Source organism: Aspergillus flavus, chromosome 8 (genome assembly GCF_009017415.1).
Source record: "Aspergillus flavus chromosome 8, complete sequence".
In the NCBI taxonomy this organism is placed as follows: domain Eukaryota; kingdom Fungi; phylum Ascomycota; class Eurotiomycetes; order Eurotiales; family Aspergillaceae; genus Aspergillus; species Aspergillus flavus.
The window spans coordinates 2,129,043-2,143,565 of record NC_092403.1 but is presented as its reverse complement, the minus strand read 5'-3'; the positions used below and the strand labels follow the sequence as shown (position 1 = coordinate 2,143,565).

At 49.1% G+C, this 14,523-nt stretch overlaps 8 protein-coding genes across 8 annotated transcripts; 5 read left to right on the top strand and 3 right to left on the bottom strand.

Annotated features, from left to right (window-relative positions):
* Window positions 1-302: 302 nt before the first annotated feature.
* F9C07_13254 (glycosyl hydrolase family 61-domain-containing protein) lies at window positions 303-1,289 on the top strand (the record flags this gene model as incomplete). Its single annotated transcript, XM_071507965.1, has 1 exon — window positions 303-1,289. The coding sequence occupies one exon, from the start codon at window positions 303-305 to the stop codon at window positions 1,287-1,289; it is 987 nt and encodes a 328-aa protein (XP_071367425.1).
* A 653-nt stretch (window positions 1,290-1,942) lies between these two features.
* On the top strand, window positions 1,943-2,509 carry F9C07_2110943 (uncharacterized protein; the record flags this gene model as incomplete). The annotated part of the gene is made up of 3 exons (XM_071509069.1): window positions 1,943-2,030; window positions 2,056-2,208; window positions 2,274-2,509. The coding sequence occupies 3 exons, from the start codon at window positions 1,943-1,945 to the stop codon at window positions 2,507-2,509; spliced, it is 477 nt and encodes a 158-aa protein (XP_071367424.1).
* A 241-nt stretch (window positions 2,510-2,750) lies between these two features.
* Window positions 2,751-4,779, bottom strand: F9C07_2206072 (uncharacterized protein; the record flags this gene model as incomplete). The annotated part of the gene is made up of 6 exons (XM_071509624.1): window positions 2,751-2,977; window positions 3,026-3,629; window positions 3,679-4,193; window positions 4,230-4,495; window positions 4,546-4,665; window positions 4,736-4,779. 6 exons carry the CDS (start codon window positions 4,777-4,779, stop codon window positions 2,751-2,753), a joined length of 1,776 nt encoding a protein of 591 aa, XP_071367423.1.
* Window positions 4,780-6,633: 1,854 nt separating this feature from the next.
* On the top strand, window positions 6,634-8,126 carry F9C07_13257 (uncharacterized protein; the record flags this gene model as incomplete). Its single annotated transcript, XM_041295219.1, has 8 exons — window positions 6,634-6,792; window positions 6,846-6,873; window positions 6,927-7,098; window positions 7,153-7,289; window positions 7,348-7,402; window positions 7,451-7,516; window positions 7,569-7,698; window positions 7,770-8,126. The coding sequence occupies 8 exons, from the start codon at window positions 6,634-6,636 to the stop codon at window positions 8,124-8,126; spliced, it is 1,104 nt and encodes a 367-aa protein (XP_041151074.1).
* A 1,022-nt stretch (window positions 8,127-9,148) lies between these two features.
* Window positions 9,149-11,521, top strand: F9C07_2287518 (amino acid permease/ SLC12A domain-containing protein). The gene is made up of 3 exons (XM_041295220.2): window positions 9,149-9,650; window positions 9,703-9,828; window positions 9,884-11,521. Exons 1-3 carry the CDS (start codon window positions 9,422-9,424, stop codon window positions 11,221-11,223), a joined length of 1,695 nt encoding a protein of 564 aa, XP_041151075.1. The 5' UTR covers window positions 9,149-9,421; the 3' UTR covers window positions 11,224-11,521.
* A 31-nt stretch (window positions 11,522-11,552) lies between these two features.
* On the bottom strand, window positions 11,553-13,467 carry F9C07_1951625 (putative MFS monocarboxylate transporter). Its single transcript, XM_041295235.2, has 4 exons — window positions 13,006-13,467; window positions 12,854-12,951; window positions 12,539-12,799; window positions 11,553-12,465 (listed from the first exon to the last, which is right to left on the bottom strand). Exons 1-4 carry the CDS (start codon window positions 13,196-13,198, stop codon window positions 11,677-11,679), a joined length of 1,341 nt encoding a protein of 446 aa, XP_041151076.1. The 5' UTR covers window positions 13,199-13,467; the 3' UTR covers window positions 11,553-11,676.
* Window positions 13,468-13,737: 270 nt separating this feature from the next.
* Window positions 13,738-14,016, bottom strand: F9C07_13260 (uncharacterized protein; the record flags this gene model as incomplete). Its single annotated transcript, XM_071507966.1, has 2 exons — window positions 13,738-13,793; window positions 13,884-14,016. The coding sequence occupies 2 exons, from the start codon at window positions 14,014-14,016 to the stop codon at window positions 13,738-13,740; spliced, it is 189 nt and encodes a 62-aa protein (XP_071367422.1).
* A 93-nt stretch (window positions 14,017-14,109) lies between these two features.
* Window positions 14,110-14,350, top strand: F9C07_13261 (uncharacterized protein; the record flags this gene model as incomplete). Its single annotated transcript, XM_071507967.1, is given in 2 exon segments — window positions 14,110-14,276; window positions 14,287-14,350. The coding sequence occupies 2 exon segments, from the start codon at window positions 14,110-14,112 to the stop codon at window positions 14,348-14,350; spliced, it is 231 nt and encodes a 76-aa protein (XP_071367421.1).
* Between the last annotated feature and the right edge of the window lie 173 nt (window positions 14,351-14,523).

The window sequence follows — 14,523 nt, the reverse complement described above, 5'->3', positions numbered from 1 at the left end:
AGGTTCGGCTCTTATCACCTAGGGGTAAGGTCACTGCGCACTTCGTATAGGATTTATGAGTAACATGGGACTACATCAATATGAAACTGAAGGTTTTACTTCAATTTCATTCCTTTGATCACCGTCGAGCTAGGAGAACTATTTAAGCTGTGGTTATCGACAAGATCATGCTGACCTTTCAATATCAATTCGTTCATTCTTCCTGTTCTTCCTTTTTTAGTATTATTCACTCCTTTCTTTCTTAACCGACAAACTAGACGTTTGTTTTCCTTTCATTATTTTTTATTTGTCTTTTGTCCAAGATGAAGCTCAACCTTGCCTCTCTTTCCTTTCTCGCGAGTATCGCCCCGCTGGTTTCGGGTCATTATGTGTTTTCGAAGTTGATTGTCGACGGACAGACAACCAAGGATTTCGAATACATCCGCGAGAATAGCAATGGGTACCAACCAACACTGGCTTCTGAAATCGTGAACAACGACTTCCGCTGCAACAAAGGTTCCATGGACTCTGCGGCCAAGACAAAGGTCTATACCGTCGCTCCTGGTGCAGAGATCGGTTTTCAGCTCGCCTATGGTGCTTCGATGAAGCACCCTGGGCCTCTGCAAATCTACATGTCCAAGGCACCCGGCGATGTCAAGACCTACGACGGATCGGGGGATTGGTTCAAGGTATACCAGGAGGGTGTCTGCGAAGACATTTCCGATGGCTTGAAGGATACCGACTGGTGCACTTGGGGTAAGGACACTGCGTCCTTCAAGATCCCCAAGGATACTCCGCCCGGTCAATATCTTGTCCGTGTTGAGCACATTGGCCTTCATCGCGGCTTCAGTGGCAATTCCGAGTTCTACTTCACCTGCGCTCAAATCGAGGTTACCGGTTCTGGATCGGGCGTTCCGGGCCCCTTGGTCAAGATCCCCGGTATGTACAAGCCTGAGGATCCCAACATCCACTTCGACATCTACTACCCGGTCCCAACTTCCTACGATCTTCCCGGCCCGTCTGTCTGGTCTGGTGGTGCCTCCTCCGGTTCCTCTTCTTCTATTTCCGCCCCTCCCGTCAATAACGCCGCCGCCGCCTCCTCCGTGACCCCGACGACTCTTGTGACCCTCTCCAAGACTTCCAGTACCCCTGCGGCAACATCCACCGCTGCCCCTACCTTGCCCGCTCCATCGAACGGCACTATCAAGAAATACTACCAATGTGGTGGCCAGGGCTGGACTGGATCAGGATCGTGTGAGGCCGGCACTACCTGCCGCGACTGGAACCCTTGGTACTCTCAGTGTGTCTAGACCGAACTAGGGCAATATCTATTGCTATGATGCGGGTGATCAGCTTCGTCTTCATATCTATTCGCTCATGGCTCATTTATTAGATCACTCAGATATTGTGTTGATAACAGCTCTGCTTCTGAAACAACAATCTGAAATTTTTTTATCTTATTTTTTCTGGTATTAGAGGAAAAAGCTTAAAAAATATTAAGTTATCGATGTTCCCTAGTTGTAAAAGGTCTGATCAGCTATGATAGGTTGGGAATTGTAGTCTCTAGGGAGAAAGGATGGACATACATAAACTCTATCTCATACGATCATCTATAGTTATATCTCGTAAAATATATAGGTTTCATAAATGACCGTTGGAACAATTACTCTGTTTGGAAGCATCGTCGCCATGACAGACTGTCAGATTTTACACCTACGTCGTTTCACCAGACACGGCGAAGTCCTCAGAGGATGAGAGGTATTCGTTCTCATCTACCTAGCAAAGCCACCACTTGACCGATGGTTCATCAGATACGACCATGATGCAACGCCAAATATGTAATCCTTACGTTGTATACTAGCCCGAGTATAAATACTGAAGAACAACATCCAGTCCTACCAAAACAAACCAAACAACCACATCAAGCTGCACTTGAAGCACAAACCCTCCACCCAGATCTGAAATGAAGTTGTCAAACCTCCTCACCAGCATCCTCCTCCCCATAACCGGGACAACCTACCCCATCCAATCCCAACAAAAAAAAACACCTCGTTCGTCTACACCTCCCTCCCCCAGACAACTGGGTCGCCGGTCCACACCTCTTCCCCGGAAAGGTCATTGCCGGCTACCATGCCAACCTCGACGAACACAACACCAAAGGCTGGCATGAGTATATTAACCAGAAATGCAAGAAGTTTCATGCGTGTACCTCGACTGTATCGTTCAGTGGTAAGAGTTTATATATACCTAGTATGTGTCCGAGTTACGATTGAAGGTGACTTATTGTTGCTTAGCGAATAATGTTGGCTCCACGGGTGGTCGGTATTGGTTTGGATATGTTTTTCGGGGAGGTCCTACTACACCGAATGATTATGTTAGGGACTCGGATGAGGAAGCTGAGGTTGAGGATTCGGCTGTGTATACTATTAGCTTTGAGGATGAGGAGGAGTTTTCTGAGAGTACCGCGATATGTCCTGTAGATATCTATCGTGTCACATATGGTGAGTGGTTCTGTAGTTTCTATGTATAAGTTGGGGCTTAGGCTTGTTCTTGTGTATTTGCTGTCGATCTCGCAAACTATATGTACTATCGCTCTATAAGAGATCGGAAGGCGAACAAAGTCTGTGAAACTGGTACCAGTTTATCCAAGATCATATTTGTTGGATTCGTTAGGTAATGCGACATGAATTCAAGATGGAGCACCTTGGTCCTCCAATGCAAGGCTCATTAATTTCAAACCAGAAAGCCACAATCGCCAGTTACACACAACATTAGAGACGTGCGATCGATTGGCCAGACCAAGTTTCCTTGATAAAATCGGCACACCGTTCCCCAATCCCATATGCCGGCATCTGGGTATGTCCACCGTGCAAAGTGGGCATCACACTACAGTCCGCAACGCGCAGTCCAGCAACTCCCTTGACCCTTAGCTTATTATCTAGAACAGCAAGGGGGTTGTCGTCCTTGCCCATCGCACAGGTTCCAGAGGCATGGTAGCCTGTTTATGTTAGCATAGCATTTGAACGAGGGCAACGGACAGACTTACAGGTCGTGGCATGTTCTTTGACATATGGAATCCACTCCTCCCGAGTCGTGTAGGTATGATGGGTCAGGTTGGGAGGCCAGGATCCCTTGACGATATCTTTAGTTCCAGTTCCTTTCATGACAACCTCGTTGCCAAAGCGGCATGCCTCCGTCAGCACCAGGAGGTCCATTGGATCAGCCAAGTAGTTGCAGTCAACGATGGGGTTTTCCAGCGGATCCTTGGATTTCAAGGTAACGGTGCCACGAGATTTCGGGGCGAAAAGCTCTGCGATCATCGAGAATGCGTGCTTGTGGTCGACCGGGAATTGGTCGTACTGTTTAGGTCCACCGTAGCACTCGGTGGTGAAGAACTCGATGTTAGGCTGTTGAGGCGTTAAGCCCATTGGGTCACGGCCAGGTTCCCGGGGAGCATCTCGCCACAATGGTTCGTCCTTGAGGCGCTCGTCCAGGCGGGCGAAGGCGAACGCGCCGAAGGGGAATGTCGATAGGAAGCCGGTCTTGTGTTCTTTCCATTGTGCGTAGGTCTTTTCCATATTATCGTCGTGGTAGACATGCCAGTCAGTTGTCAAGCCTTCCTTTTCGGTTTCGTAGAACATAAATACGATCTGGTTGGGTTAGCAGTCCTCCGGGCTGTCTACGAGATACTGGGCTCACCAAATGATCCATCAGGTTTTTACCCACGCCAGGCAGGTCAACCTTGCAAGGAATGTCGAACTTGTCCAACTCCTCCCGTGCCCCGATTCCAGATCGCATAAGCACGGCAGGGCTGCAATAAGCACCACTAGAAACGACAACCTCCTTTCTCGCGTGGAAGGTGCGCGTGGTACCATCGGCCAATCTAGTCAGAACACCTGTCGCCCGGAGCCCAGCTGCACCCTCTTCCAACACTATGCGGTCGACTGTGGTATCGGTTTGAATAGTAACGTTGGAGCGGTTGTAATCCTTGGTTATAAAATCTGCGGCCGTAGCACGGATACCCTTATGCACGGTACGAGGTGCATGGCCGCATCCGTGGGCAACGTCGCCGGTGCTAAACATATCATGATGTAGAGGCATTCCTTGCGAAACAAGAGAGTCTATGAGAAGATTCGAGATTGGGGCGAGATCATGAGGCTCGGTGTGCAGAGGGCCATTGTAGCCATGACTCTGGGGGTCGGCTTGGAACCAGTCTTTGGGATGAAAAGTTTCCGACTATTATAGCATACTGTCAACAAGGTATGGTATGAGGTTCCGTATACTCTGGGAAGAATATACCTTTCTCATTGCGGCAAAGAATTCCTCTCCACTCCATCCTTCCAGCTCCCAATCGTCATAATCTTGCTTGCTACCTCGCACACACAGGGTACCATTACATCCGCTGCAGCCTCCCAAAAAGCGACCTCGGCTCAGTTTCACCTGTCGGTTATCTACTCCTTTCATAGGCGTTGTGACTATATTCCAATCGGTTTCCGAGTCAAAATTATTTGACCATCTGCGACACTTAGTGAGTGAGACGAGCGGGCGTAGGTTCGGTGTTCATACCCTCCCGTCATATGTACGTTCTCCAGATCTTTGTTATGTTGACCAGCTTCAAGGACTAGCACCTTGACATCAGGATTTTCAGCGAGACGACCAGCGACAACGCATCCTGCTGTACCACCTCTATCCGGTTGGTTCTATCAGATCCCGCTCACATCCAACTACTACTTCAACTTTAACACCCCGCACTTACCCGCAAATAATGTAGTCGTAAACATCTTCCGAAGTGCTGCCCATGATGACAACCTGATAATATTCAAGGGAAGGCGGATGACAGAGGTAGAAATTTGTGGAGTGAATTTGAACTTTCTCTAAGGCTGCTTGCCTGTCAGATTGGCATACAGCCCTTTTATACGCGCGGATGTAGCTCTCTCGTGTCAGTGGAATGAGCAAAATTGATCATCATGGGCATTCCCCCACTTTGTGGGCACGGACGAGTCCTGCGGAGTACATTCCGATGCATGCGGCCAGCCTTAACAAAAAGAGGGGAGCAAGATGGCCAGGTAATACAGCTAACGATACTGCGACTAGTCAAGGGATTTTCAGCTATTGATAAAGAGACCGGTCGCTGAAAGAGGAGCTAATCTACAGACCATTGAGCAATGATATTCGGACATTGCTGGACATGATCCGTGCAGTGCGACTCCACAGTCATTTAAGGGAGTGCATCGCCATGGTCCAACGCCTAGACCAGAAAACAAAGCCATTATGATTCGCTGTGGGAAAGACAGATTTAGTAACGTTACAGTCTGGTCGTATCGTGGATAAATCCACAAGTGAGAGAGGGGCCAAGACGCCACTAAGCCTGCACCATGGATGATCTGAAGGCAATCCCTCCCAGCAGTGCGTAATTCATGCAAGCCAATCCGTGTGGCTACGTGCATACCTCCTTTAATGCAGTCCGAAAACCCCCAGTTCGGGGGAGAGGTTTGATCTCTGGCGTTGTACTGTGTAGACCAGATATAAAGCGATCAACACTAGGGAAACGGGTCTGCGGGCTCCAAAATGGCTCCCTCTTCAGCCCCAACACGGACACGATGTCGTCCTCCACTTTTACCCGCTTTTCTTCCACTAGCAGAGCCCGCACACGGCTGGTAGAAATTACCTCAATACTAAATTCAAAAAAAAGTCCTGAGAGCGAATCAAAACTATTACCCCAAAAATGTGGGTCAGGATGTGAGAGTTCCTATACTCCCGCATCTTCTTGGGTCAAGTTTGTTACCTGTCATACTCCTAATGAAACGGCGTTAGTAATACTAACCTTTTTCTGGCACCCTACCATTACTCCAGATCCTTGGCGTATGGGGTAAAGCTCTGCGAATTGCTGTTTCTCGGTACAGAGTGATAATTGGTCTCCAGAGGAATAGGTTCCCCAACCAGGTCTTGCGAAGCTTTAGAGTTGTTCTGGTCTGAAGGCAAATGGTCGTATTCGCTGTCATACAGCCGTTGAAGCACCCTTAAACCCTAACTATCGATTCCGGCGTACGTATCCTTGTCAGGGGCGCTCGCCACCTCATCCCGAATGGTCTAATAAAACCCAGCATTATGGTACATGCTTAGTGCATGTGAGTTAAGATCGTCGTGAATCCTGGTAGATTCGCTATGACCCTCAAATTCTAAGCAGATCCCGATGTCCAGACAAAGTTGACACAGTCGAAGAGCCCACTCGATATCCACAAGGCAGACCCCCTATCGGGTTCCATACCCTGACAGTTGGGTTGCAGTACGAAGATCTTGTCCAAGGTGCTGCCTGCGTTCCCCGTACACGAGAAATAAGCTGGCTGATCAACTTTCTCTGGGTCACATTCCCTTTTTCGATACTTCCACTGTTGCTCCTCGCTAAGCATCGGTTGGCTATCCTGACTAAATCCTGGAGGAAATAAAATAAAACTTTAACTCCTATTCAGACATATCCGCAGAACAAGATGATCCGTTCCTAGGAACAATATCCCCGTAAATACCCCATGGCTTTAACTATGGACCTTTATCTGGACCACGCTTTCTTCCATACATGAATCTAGCGTGGGAATTTGAGAGACTCTGAATAACCATCCGCCGCCCAGATTCACTCGGCCACACGTTCCCTCCACGATGGCCCATGCCACCCCCTTCCAGAAGGAAGCATGGACGGAATACGGCATAGGCGTAATCATCCTATTACTTCGTATTGTCGCACGTGTCAGAGTGGTGGGGTTCAAAAACTGGCAAGGAGATGACTACTTTGTGTTTGTAGTTCTCGCCTTTTGGACTGTAAATTTTCCTTTTCCCCGGGCCTCGCAACAGAACACTCTAACAGACGCCAGGCTGAATTAACCATGTTGGAACTGATCGGTAGGCTCTTCTATCTTCTCGAGTTTCAAAAGATTACTAACAATTCCCCACAGGCCAATATGGCACCAACATCGGTCTCGATGATGCTCAGAGGGCCTCGTTGACCCCCGAGCAAACCGAGATCCTTGTCAGGGGTTCCAAATGTCTTCTCGCCGGCTGGACCTGCTATGTGACCCTGATTTGGTCGCTGAAAGCGTGCATGCTGTTTTTCTACAACCGCCTCACGTAAAAACTCCACGAACCTCAACGAGTCAGCTATCCAACTGACCATATCTCTAGGCTGGGCCTCGTCCAACAAAAGCTCGTCAAATTCAACGCCGTGCTTTGCGCATGTACATACACAGCCGTCATCCTAACTATCTTTCTCCACTGTCGTCCGCTGAAGAAGAACTGGCAGGTTTATCCGGATCCTGGTCGTAAGAACCCTTGCAATCGTCTTTGACCAAAACATCTATTCTAACCTCCCTGCCACAGTCAACTGCACCGCTGACTATGTGAACTATATCGTAATCGCGGTGACCAATGTCTTGTTCGTGATCCCTTACTTAATACCAGAATACATGCTAATCTGTCACAGAACAGACGCAATTCTAGTCTGCATTCCCATCCCATTACTAGCTAAAGTGCGACTCGCATTGCGCCGGTAAGTATACTAATGCAAACACAATGAACCAGTTTAACCGGACAATACACAGAAAGCTGATTATCGGAGTCCTTCTATGCGGCGGCGTTTTCGTCATGATCGCAACGCTCCTCCGCTGTATTCTCTCGCTACAGAGTATCAACAGCATCAACACCAGTACCATCTGGGCCATTCGCGAAACGGTACGTTATAAACTCCCACATTCTTGCTATATTACTTGAGAAGGACATTGGCCCCGCTAACGGGTAATCAGTTCGTCGGTATCATCGCCGTCAACGCCCCCTGCATCAAACCGCTCTTCAGCACCTCAACCTGGCTCGGGTCCTCGGAGGACCCGTATTCATCCTCGCGAAAGAAGGGTAGCTACAGTCTGTCGGTTTTCGGGAAGTCGAAGCCTAGTCATCTGGAGTCAACGAAGAGTACGAAAATGGGCGGGCGATCCAGCGATGAGTTCATCCTACATGGCGGGGGAACTCGTACATTTGTCAATGACGGCCAGACAGGGCGGTCCTCGAGCCTGTCAGATGAGGAGGCAGGAAGGCACCCAATGGGAGGTATCCAGGTTACCACGATGTATGAGATTAGGAGGGATGGGTCTCGACATGGCTGATTGAGTTCGTATTATCGGTTTACTATCTTAGTGTGCTTTGGGTGGCTGGCTGGGCGGTCTTTGTGAGCGTTGCGTTTTTGAAAGAAGAATATGTACTATAGTTACGATAAGACTAAGCGAGATAGAAGCTAATCCTGGAACAGTAACAGTCTTTTGACAAATTCCGGGGATTAGATATACGGGGTAGGGGATCAGTGCACGAGTTCTTTATTTGAATTTGGATAGGACGGAAGTTAATTCGCGAGGACGGGGAACAGAAGCCAAGATGACGGTTCATATATGACCCATCGGAATCAGAAAATGAGGCAGCCATGAATGTTATTCCTTTGACATGACTCAAATGCATGACTTGTTGGATGTCAGATTCAGGGCAACAAAGATACCTCACTGCAATACTACTCATATGGTTTATCAGCATGTGACTGATAAGAGATCCTGATCTTTGAGGAGCCATGCCGCATGAGGACTAGGGTCGGAAACCAACCGACACTAAGCGCAAACAGTCTTTCTTCGATCAGTTTTTGCCATCCAAAGGAGGGGCAAAACTGCAAAAAGACTCCAGTGACTAGTTTTTGCCCTAAGTGACGGACTGCTGCTGAAAAGGGGGCAAAAGGCCGCCATGAGTTCTCCTCAGTCGCCACCCAAGACGTCCAGTTGGTGTTTGCCTTGTTAACAGTTGGAAGCCCTGCATAAGTGTTACAACTCAATTTTTATCTAAACTCGAGTGGTCCGAGGTCTTGGCACTGATAGAAATGGTTGAGACCCACCGGGCACGCGATGGCCTCACGGTGGTGATTAAAGTTCTGGATCGCATTGCATCGAAGATTCTTGGAGAGCATACTAAAGAAGGCTTCTGTCCATGTCATGAAGGTGAAGATATCGGCATTGGCTTCCGCTAAGCTCGCTGGTCGTGTTGCAATGACACCACTGACGAAGGCCACTTTCCGCTCTCATCGGCTGGCCGTTCGATTTTACATAATGGCTCGGCGCCTTCCGGCCAGTGAAAAGTCTGCGAGTGGATCTCTTTGCGGAGTCTTATTCCAGTTTGACTCGAGGAATTTTTCTAGTCGCTGCCGGAAAAGAACGAAAGAAAAAAAAAAAAAAAATGGAAAAAAGAAATAATAAATCCTAACCGTATGACTACGTAGTATCTGTTCGGAAAGCTTTTTCTTTCTTTGACTCAGATCGTCGAAACTCGTGCATGCACGTAAACCGCGTCCCAACCCTCTCATATTCTCCTTCCCTGTGACAAGTCACTTTTTCCTGTCCAATATACGACTTAGTATACGGCCGGGATGGCCATCGACGAGGTCACCCCTGCGCCGCAGGTGACGGAAACCGCTGCTGGAAACGACGGTGACAAAATTACCATCAAGACGGGCGCAAACCCTCTGAAGAAGTTTGGCAAGAAGAAGGATGGCAACGGAAATGAAGATGTGGAGAAGGATGGAATTGGAGGGGATACGCCGCCGCAGGAGTTACAGCGCAGGCTGAAGAGCAGACATTTGCAGATGATTGCTATCGGTCAGTCAGGATCTGATATACAAGGTCGGAGCTTGGTTTAACCATGATGCAGGTGGTACAATTGGAACGGGTCTGTTCATCAGTAGTGGAACGGCCATCGCACACTCCGGTCCGGCAGGTGCCCTCATCGCCTATATCTTCGTTGGGACTATTGTGTTCTCGGTCATGTCCTCACTAGGTAAATCTTCGGTTGTCTTGAGATGAGATACGTGCGGGGTACTAATCCATTGCAGGTGAGGTCGCAACGTATCTTCCGATCTCCGGTTCTTTCACCTCCTACACCGCACGACTCGTCGATCCCAGTCTGGGTTGCGCGATGGGTTGGATTTATTGGTTTAACTGGGCTTCGACATACGCGGTGGAACTGACCGCCACCGGTCTGATCGTTCAGTATTGGGACGATAAACTGTCGGTAGCCATCTTTATCGCCATCTTCTGGGTCGTAATCACACTGCTCAATTTCCTTCCGGTTGGATTCTATGGAGAAATCGAGTTCTGGTTTTCGATGATCAAAGTGCTCACCGTCCTGGGATTCATGATTTTCGCTATCTGCATTGACGCTGGTGTTGGAAAGCAGGGTTACCTTGGATTCCACACGTGGAAGGAACCCGGAGCATTTGCTCCCTATCTGATCGACGCGTCAAATCCAGTTTCCAAGTTCGTCGGTTTCTGGGCCGTGCTTGTGCAGGCTGGTTTCTCCTATCAAGGTACCGAGCTGGTTGGTGTCGCGGCTGGTGAAACAGAGAATCCCGAGAAGACCGTCCCCTCGGCCATCCGCAAGACCTTCATCCGTATTCTTATCTTCTTCGTCCTGACCATCTTCTTCATGGGCTTGCTGGTCCCCTACGACAACCCCAACCTGATCACCGACTCCAGCGACGCCTCTGCCTCCCCTATGGTCATCGCCGCGAAGCTCGCCGGCGTGAAGGTCCTTCCCAGTCTGATCAACGCCGTCCTCCTGACTGTCGTCCTCTCGGCTGCTAACTCCAACGTCTACAGTGGCAGTCGTGTGCTCCTCGGTCTGGCCCAGGAGAAGTTCGCGCCCCCGATCTTCGGCTGGGTCACTCACCGCGGTGTACCCTATATCAGCGTTGCCTTCACGGCCGCCTTCGGTCTTCTCGGGTTCATGAACGTCTCCGAGTCCGGTGGAAAGGTCTTCAACTGGCTGGTCAATATCTCCAGTGTGGCCGGATTCATCTGCTGGACGTCCATCAGTCTGAGTCACTTGGCTTTCATGCGTGCCCTCAAGGCGCGCGACATCTCTCGTGATACCTTGCCCTACAAGGCCGCCCTCCAGCCCTATTTGACCTGGTACGGCCTTTTCTTCAGTGTCCTGATCATCCTGACCCAAGGATTCACCGCCTGGATCCCCACCTTCAACGTCTCCGATTTCTTTGTCGCGTACATCTGTGTGATCATCTTCGTGGTCCTGTACCTCGGCCACAAGATCCTCTACCGTACCCACTTCGTGCACCCGCTAGAGGCAGACTTGCAATCGGGCCGCCTCCAGAATTACTCCTGGGAAACGGCCAGACCGAAGACGTGGCAGGAGAGACTTCGCGAGAGTCTATAAGTTATCATAATACCCGTGGGTTTACGGTGTAATTCACATCAAGGGGCTGGCATGGCAGCTGTGCGTGCATAGAGAAAAGCTGCACTCCGAGCCTGTTCGGAGGTACAGATATCCGTGGAAGCGTCTTTACATTCCCCATTTACATATAGCAACAGTGGAGTTTCGGGTGTTCGGGTGCATATATTTGATGATTGGTATGTGATCATGTGATCATGTCTATAGTGTTCTTTTATCCATGTATATGATAGACAGGAGATAGTGAATAATCATAGAACAAGCATTGTGCATAAATTCAACGGTTTCAGAGAAAAATCATGTCCGCTACAACGCCCATCTCGCCTTTTTATCCACACCCACCACAGATACCAGTCTACATACAACCCCCATCCATCCATACAACAACTATCTAACACAAACCAAACCATAAAACCACAGCTATGAAAAAGAATCAAATCAAATCCACCTCAAAGCCCTCGCCACAACCGACACCCCACCAAGGAGGCCAGTAACACCAGTAAGCACCACCAAAATCCCATACTCCGTCCCATAAGCGCCCCAAGCCTGACCCTCCCACAACCTCGTCTTCAGCAACGCCTCACTCAACGGCCCACTAATCACATTCCCAATCCCGCGTCCAGTCTCCATAAACGCGAATACCATACTCACATCCGCAGACGGATGACTCTTCCCCACCTCCGACGAAGTGGCAGCCCACGACGACGAAAAGCTTCCCCCCGTACATCCATACACGATACTAAACAGATAAAGCGGCGCGAGATGCACACTCATTCCCCACAGCAGGAACGTTGAGAATATCGCCCCTACCGTGGAAATGAGGATACATTTCGTGACGTGGTATCGATCTGCGAGCCAGCCGATGAAAATACAGCCGAACATGTTGGAAATGTTGAAGACTGTTATTGTGGATGAGGCGTGGAGGCCTTTTGCGCCGAGGAGTTCAGCGTAGCTGGGGAGGAAGATCTGGGGGAGGAAGAAGCCTAGCGATTGGATTATGTTGCCGGCTTGGTAGATTAGGTAGGTGCGGTTGCGGTGGAAGCTGAGGTCGAGTTGGTGTAGGTTTGTGGTTCTTCGGGGGATTCGGGGTTTGTGGAAGAGCATGAAGGGCGCTGCGAGGAGGAAGATTGCTACGGAGCAGATTCGGAGGGTCGTTTGCCAGCCGTAGGTGTCTAGGAGGGATTGGAGGATTAGGGGGAAGATTATTCCCGTTAGGCCTGAGCCGCTCTGTTTGATTGTTTAGGTGTTAGTATTGGGTTTTTTTGGATAAAGGGGGGGGCAGATTGAGTGTATAGTTTACCCAGACAATGCCGAAGGCGAGGCTTTTCTTTTTGACGAACCAGTCTGGCATGAAGAGGATTGATGGGGCGTAGGCGAAGCAACCTGCTGTGCCGTACGCAATCCCTTGTGACAGGATCAGGTGCGTGACGCTTGTGGAGAATGAGCTCAGGGCCAGGGAAAGCGATAGGACTACGAATGCTATCGAGGATGCCCATCTTTGCATTCTAGGGAGGGCTATCAAGATGGCCATCACGATGGGCGATAGCAGGTACGCCATGCCCTATTGCTGTTAGCCAGTCAACATATGGCTATGGGCGGCGATACTCTTACTGACCATCGCGCAGGTCCCTATCGCAGCTATAGCATGGGATCCTTGGAATGTCGGGTCATTTCGATAGTAGTTCTGAAATACACCGAAACAAGCAGCGAACCCTAAGGTGTTGATGGTCAGATGCTATCATACCATGTCAGACGCGGTTAACTCACCCCATACAGTGCCTTCCACCACAAAGCATGCCGCTAGGAAAAGCCATGCATGGATTCCTCCATCTACTGGAGGTAACTTGGGGTCGTGGTATTCGCACTCTAAGTCCAAAGTCTGGGAGGATTCCGTCGGGGATGGAATGCTCTGCTCTTTGCAAAGAGCCTGCGGGGTCTTTTCAGTATCCTTGCCCTCCATTTTGTGATACTACCGGTGGAAGAGCAGAATTAGGGGTCACCTCAGGTGGGTTGAAAGATAGAGCCAACACGGGGTATGGTTGTACAAATATGAGTATTCTCCATGATGAGTTCTCTCCCATGCGAATTCGCTTCTGAATATAGGCTGAGCTGTGAAAAAAGACAAACAGGTTTATCCCTTGGGGATAGGTAATCCTATAGATGCGTTGGTATGCAGGACGGACAATTATTTACCAAGTAAGTAGCAAAGCTGTCGATCATTGCGATTCTAATGTCCGAAGAATGCTTTTTACCTATTTTGGAAAGTAAAAATTTCCAGCATAAGATGCTATACGTACAAGCTCGTGTGACAGAATCATATTTCCATAGCTTATTGTTCCATATGTCGTAAGGCAACATACGCTTGCTTCCACTTGGGCTCTTAGCGCCAAGTGAATCCAGGCTACAAGGGGAATAAGTGGTGAGTTGAGGGTGTCACGCGTTGAGCTTGCCCTTGTTGATCTTCGGTATACCTTGCCTCGGAATTCCTACCTGCTAATTTTAGGTGGGGAAAGCTACTGCAGGCCCGAAGATATGGGCACAGTTGGGGTCTCGAACTACGTCAAAAGTCACCTTATGTGCAGCAGAACGCGCGGCCGTCTGTGTCATAGACATGTACACAGGACATAATCTTGCCTGATACATACTTGAATTGATATTTGTAATTGAAACAACCTCATCAATGTGAGGAAGTAGAGCAGAAGGTAGACCGACGTCATAGCATTCGAAGCTCCTGGCATGCTGGCTAGAGGTATCCCAACGGCGGTTATAGGAGATCATTTTCGGAATGCTGCCTGACACATCACCATTTAGTCAACCAAGAGATTACGAACAACTTGACCTTATAGCTCCTACTACAACTAGAGTGCAAGTATGTGTGGGCTTGGCACAGTAACTATTACTGAGGATAACAACAGACTAGACATTGCTATAACCACAATCGACAGCCTTGTCTTGTGCAAGGCAACGCAAGCTTTGAAGTGTTTCGTCACTCTTGTCTACGGTTACTTCAAGTCGGACTATGATGGATTTATTACCCTGGTGGGTACAGATTGCATCAACTCAATATATTCTGTCGAGTGATTCGTCTCGAGCATACCACAGAGCTGCATAAAGGTTCTCTGAAACAGGAAAATTACAATTTCTCAGGATAACCGACTGGGACTCTACACCACTACCCCATATGCAAAAAGGATGCCTCATAAAGATGCCTGTCATCGTTTGTTTCTGATCGAGCGTAGTCGAAAAACTGGCACTTGACTGGCGAATCCTTATCTTCATCTGGCA

Excerpts from the sequence above, each read along its gene's own strand:
- F9C07_2287518 (XM_041295220.2), top strand. The coding sequence starts at position 9,422 with ATGGCCATCGACGAGGTCACCCCTGCGCCGCAGGTGACGGAAACCGCT. Across the intron at positions 9,651-9,702 it reads TTTGCAGATGATTGCTATCG|GTGGTACAATTGGAACGGGT; the intron begins GTCAGTCAGGAT and ends ACCATGATGCAG. Across the intron at positions 9,829-9,883 it reads CTCGGTCATGTCCTCACTAG|GTGAGGTCGCAACGTATCTT; the intron begins GTAAATCTTCGG and ends AATCCATTGCAG.
- F9C07_1951625 (XM_041295235.2), bottom strand. The coding sequence starts at position 13,198 with ATGGAGGGCAAGGATACTGAAAAGACCCCGCAGGCTCTTTGCAAAGAG. Across the intron at positions 12,952-13,005 it reads GGTGGAAGGCACTGTATGGG|GGTTCGCTGCTTGTTTCGGT; the intron begins GTGAGTTAACCG and ends TCAACACCTTAG. Across the intron at positions 12,466-12,538 it reads TCGCCTTCGGCATTGTCTGG|AGCGGCTCAGGCCTAACGGG; the intron begins GTAAACTATACA and ends ACAATCAAACAG.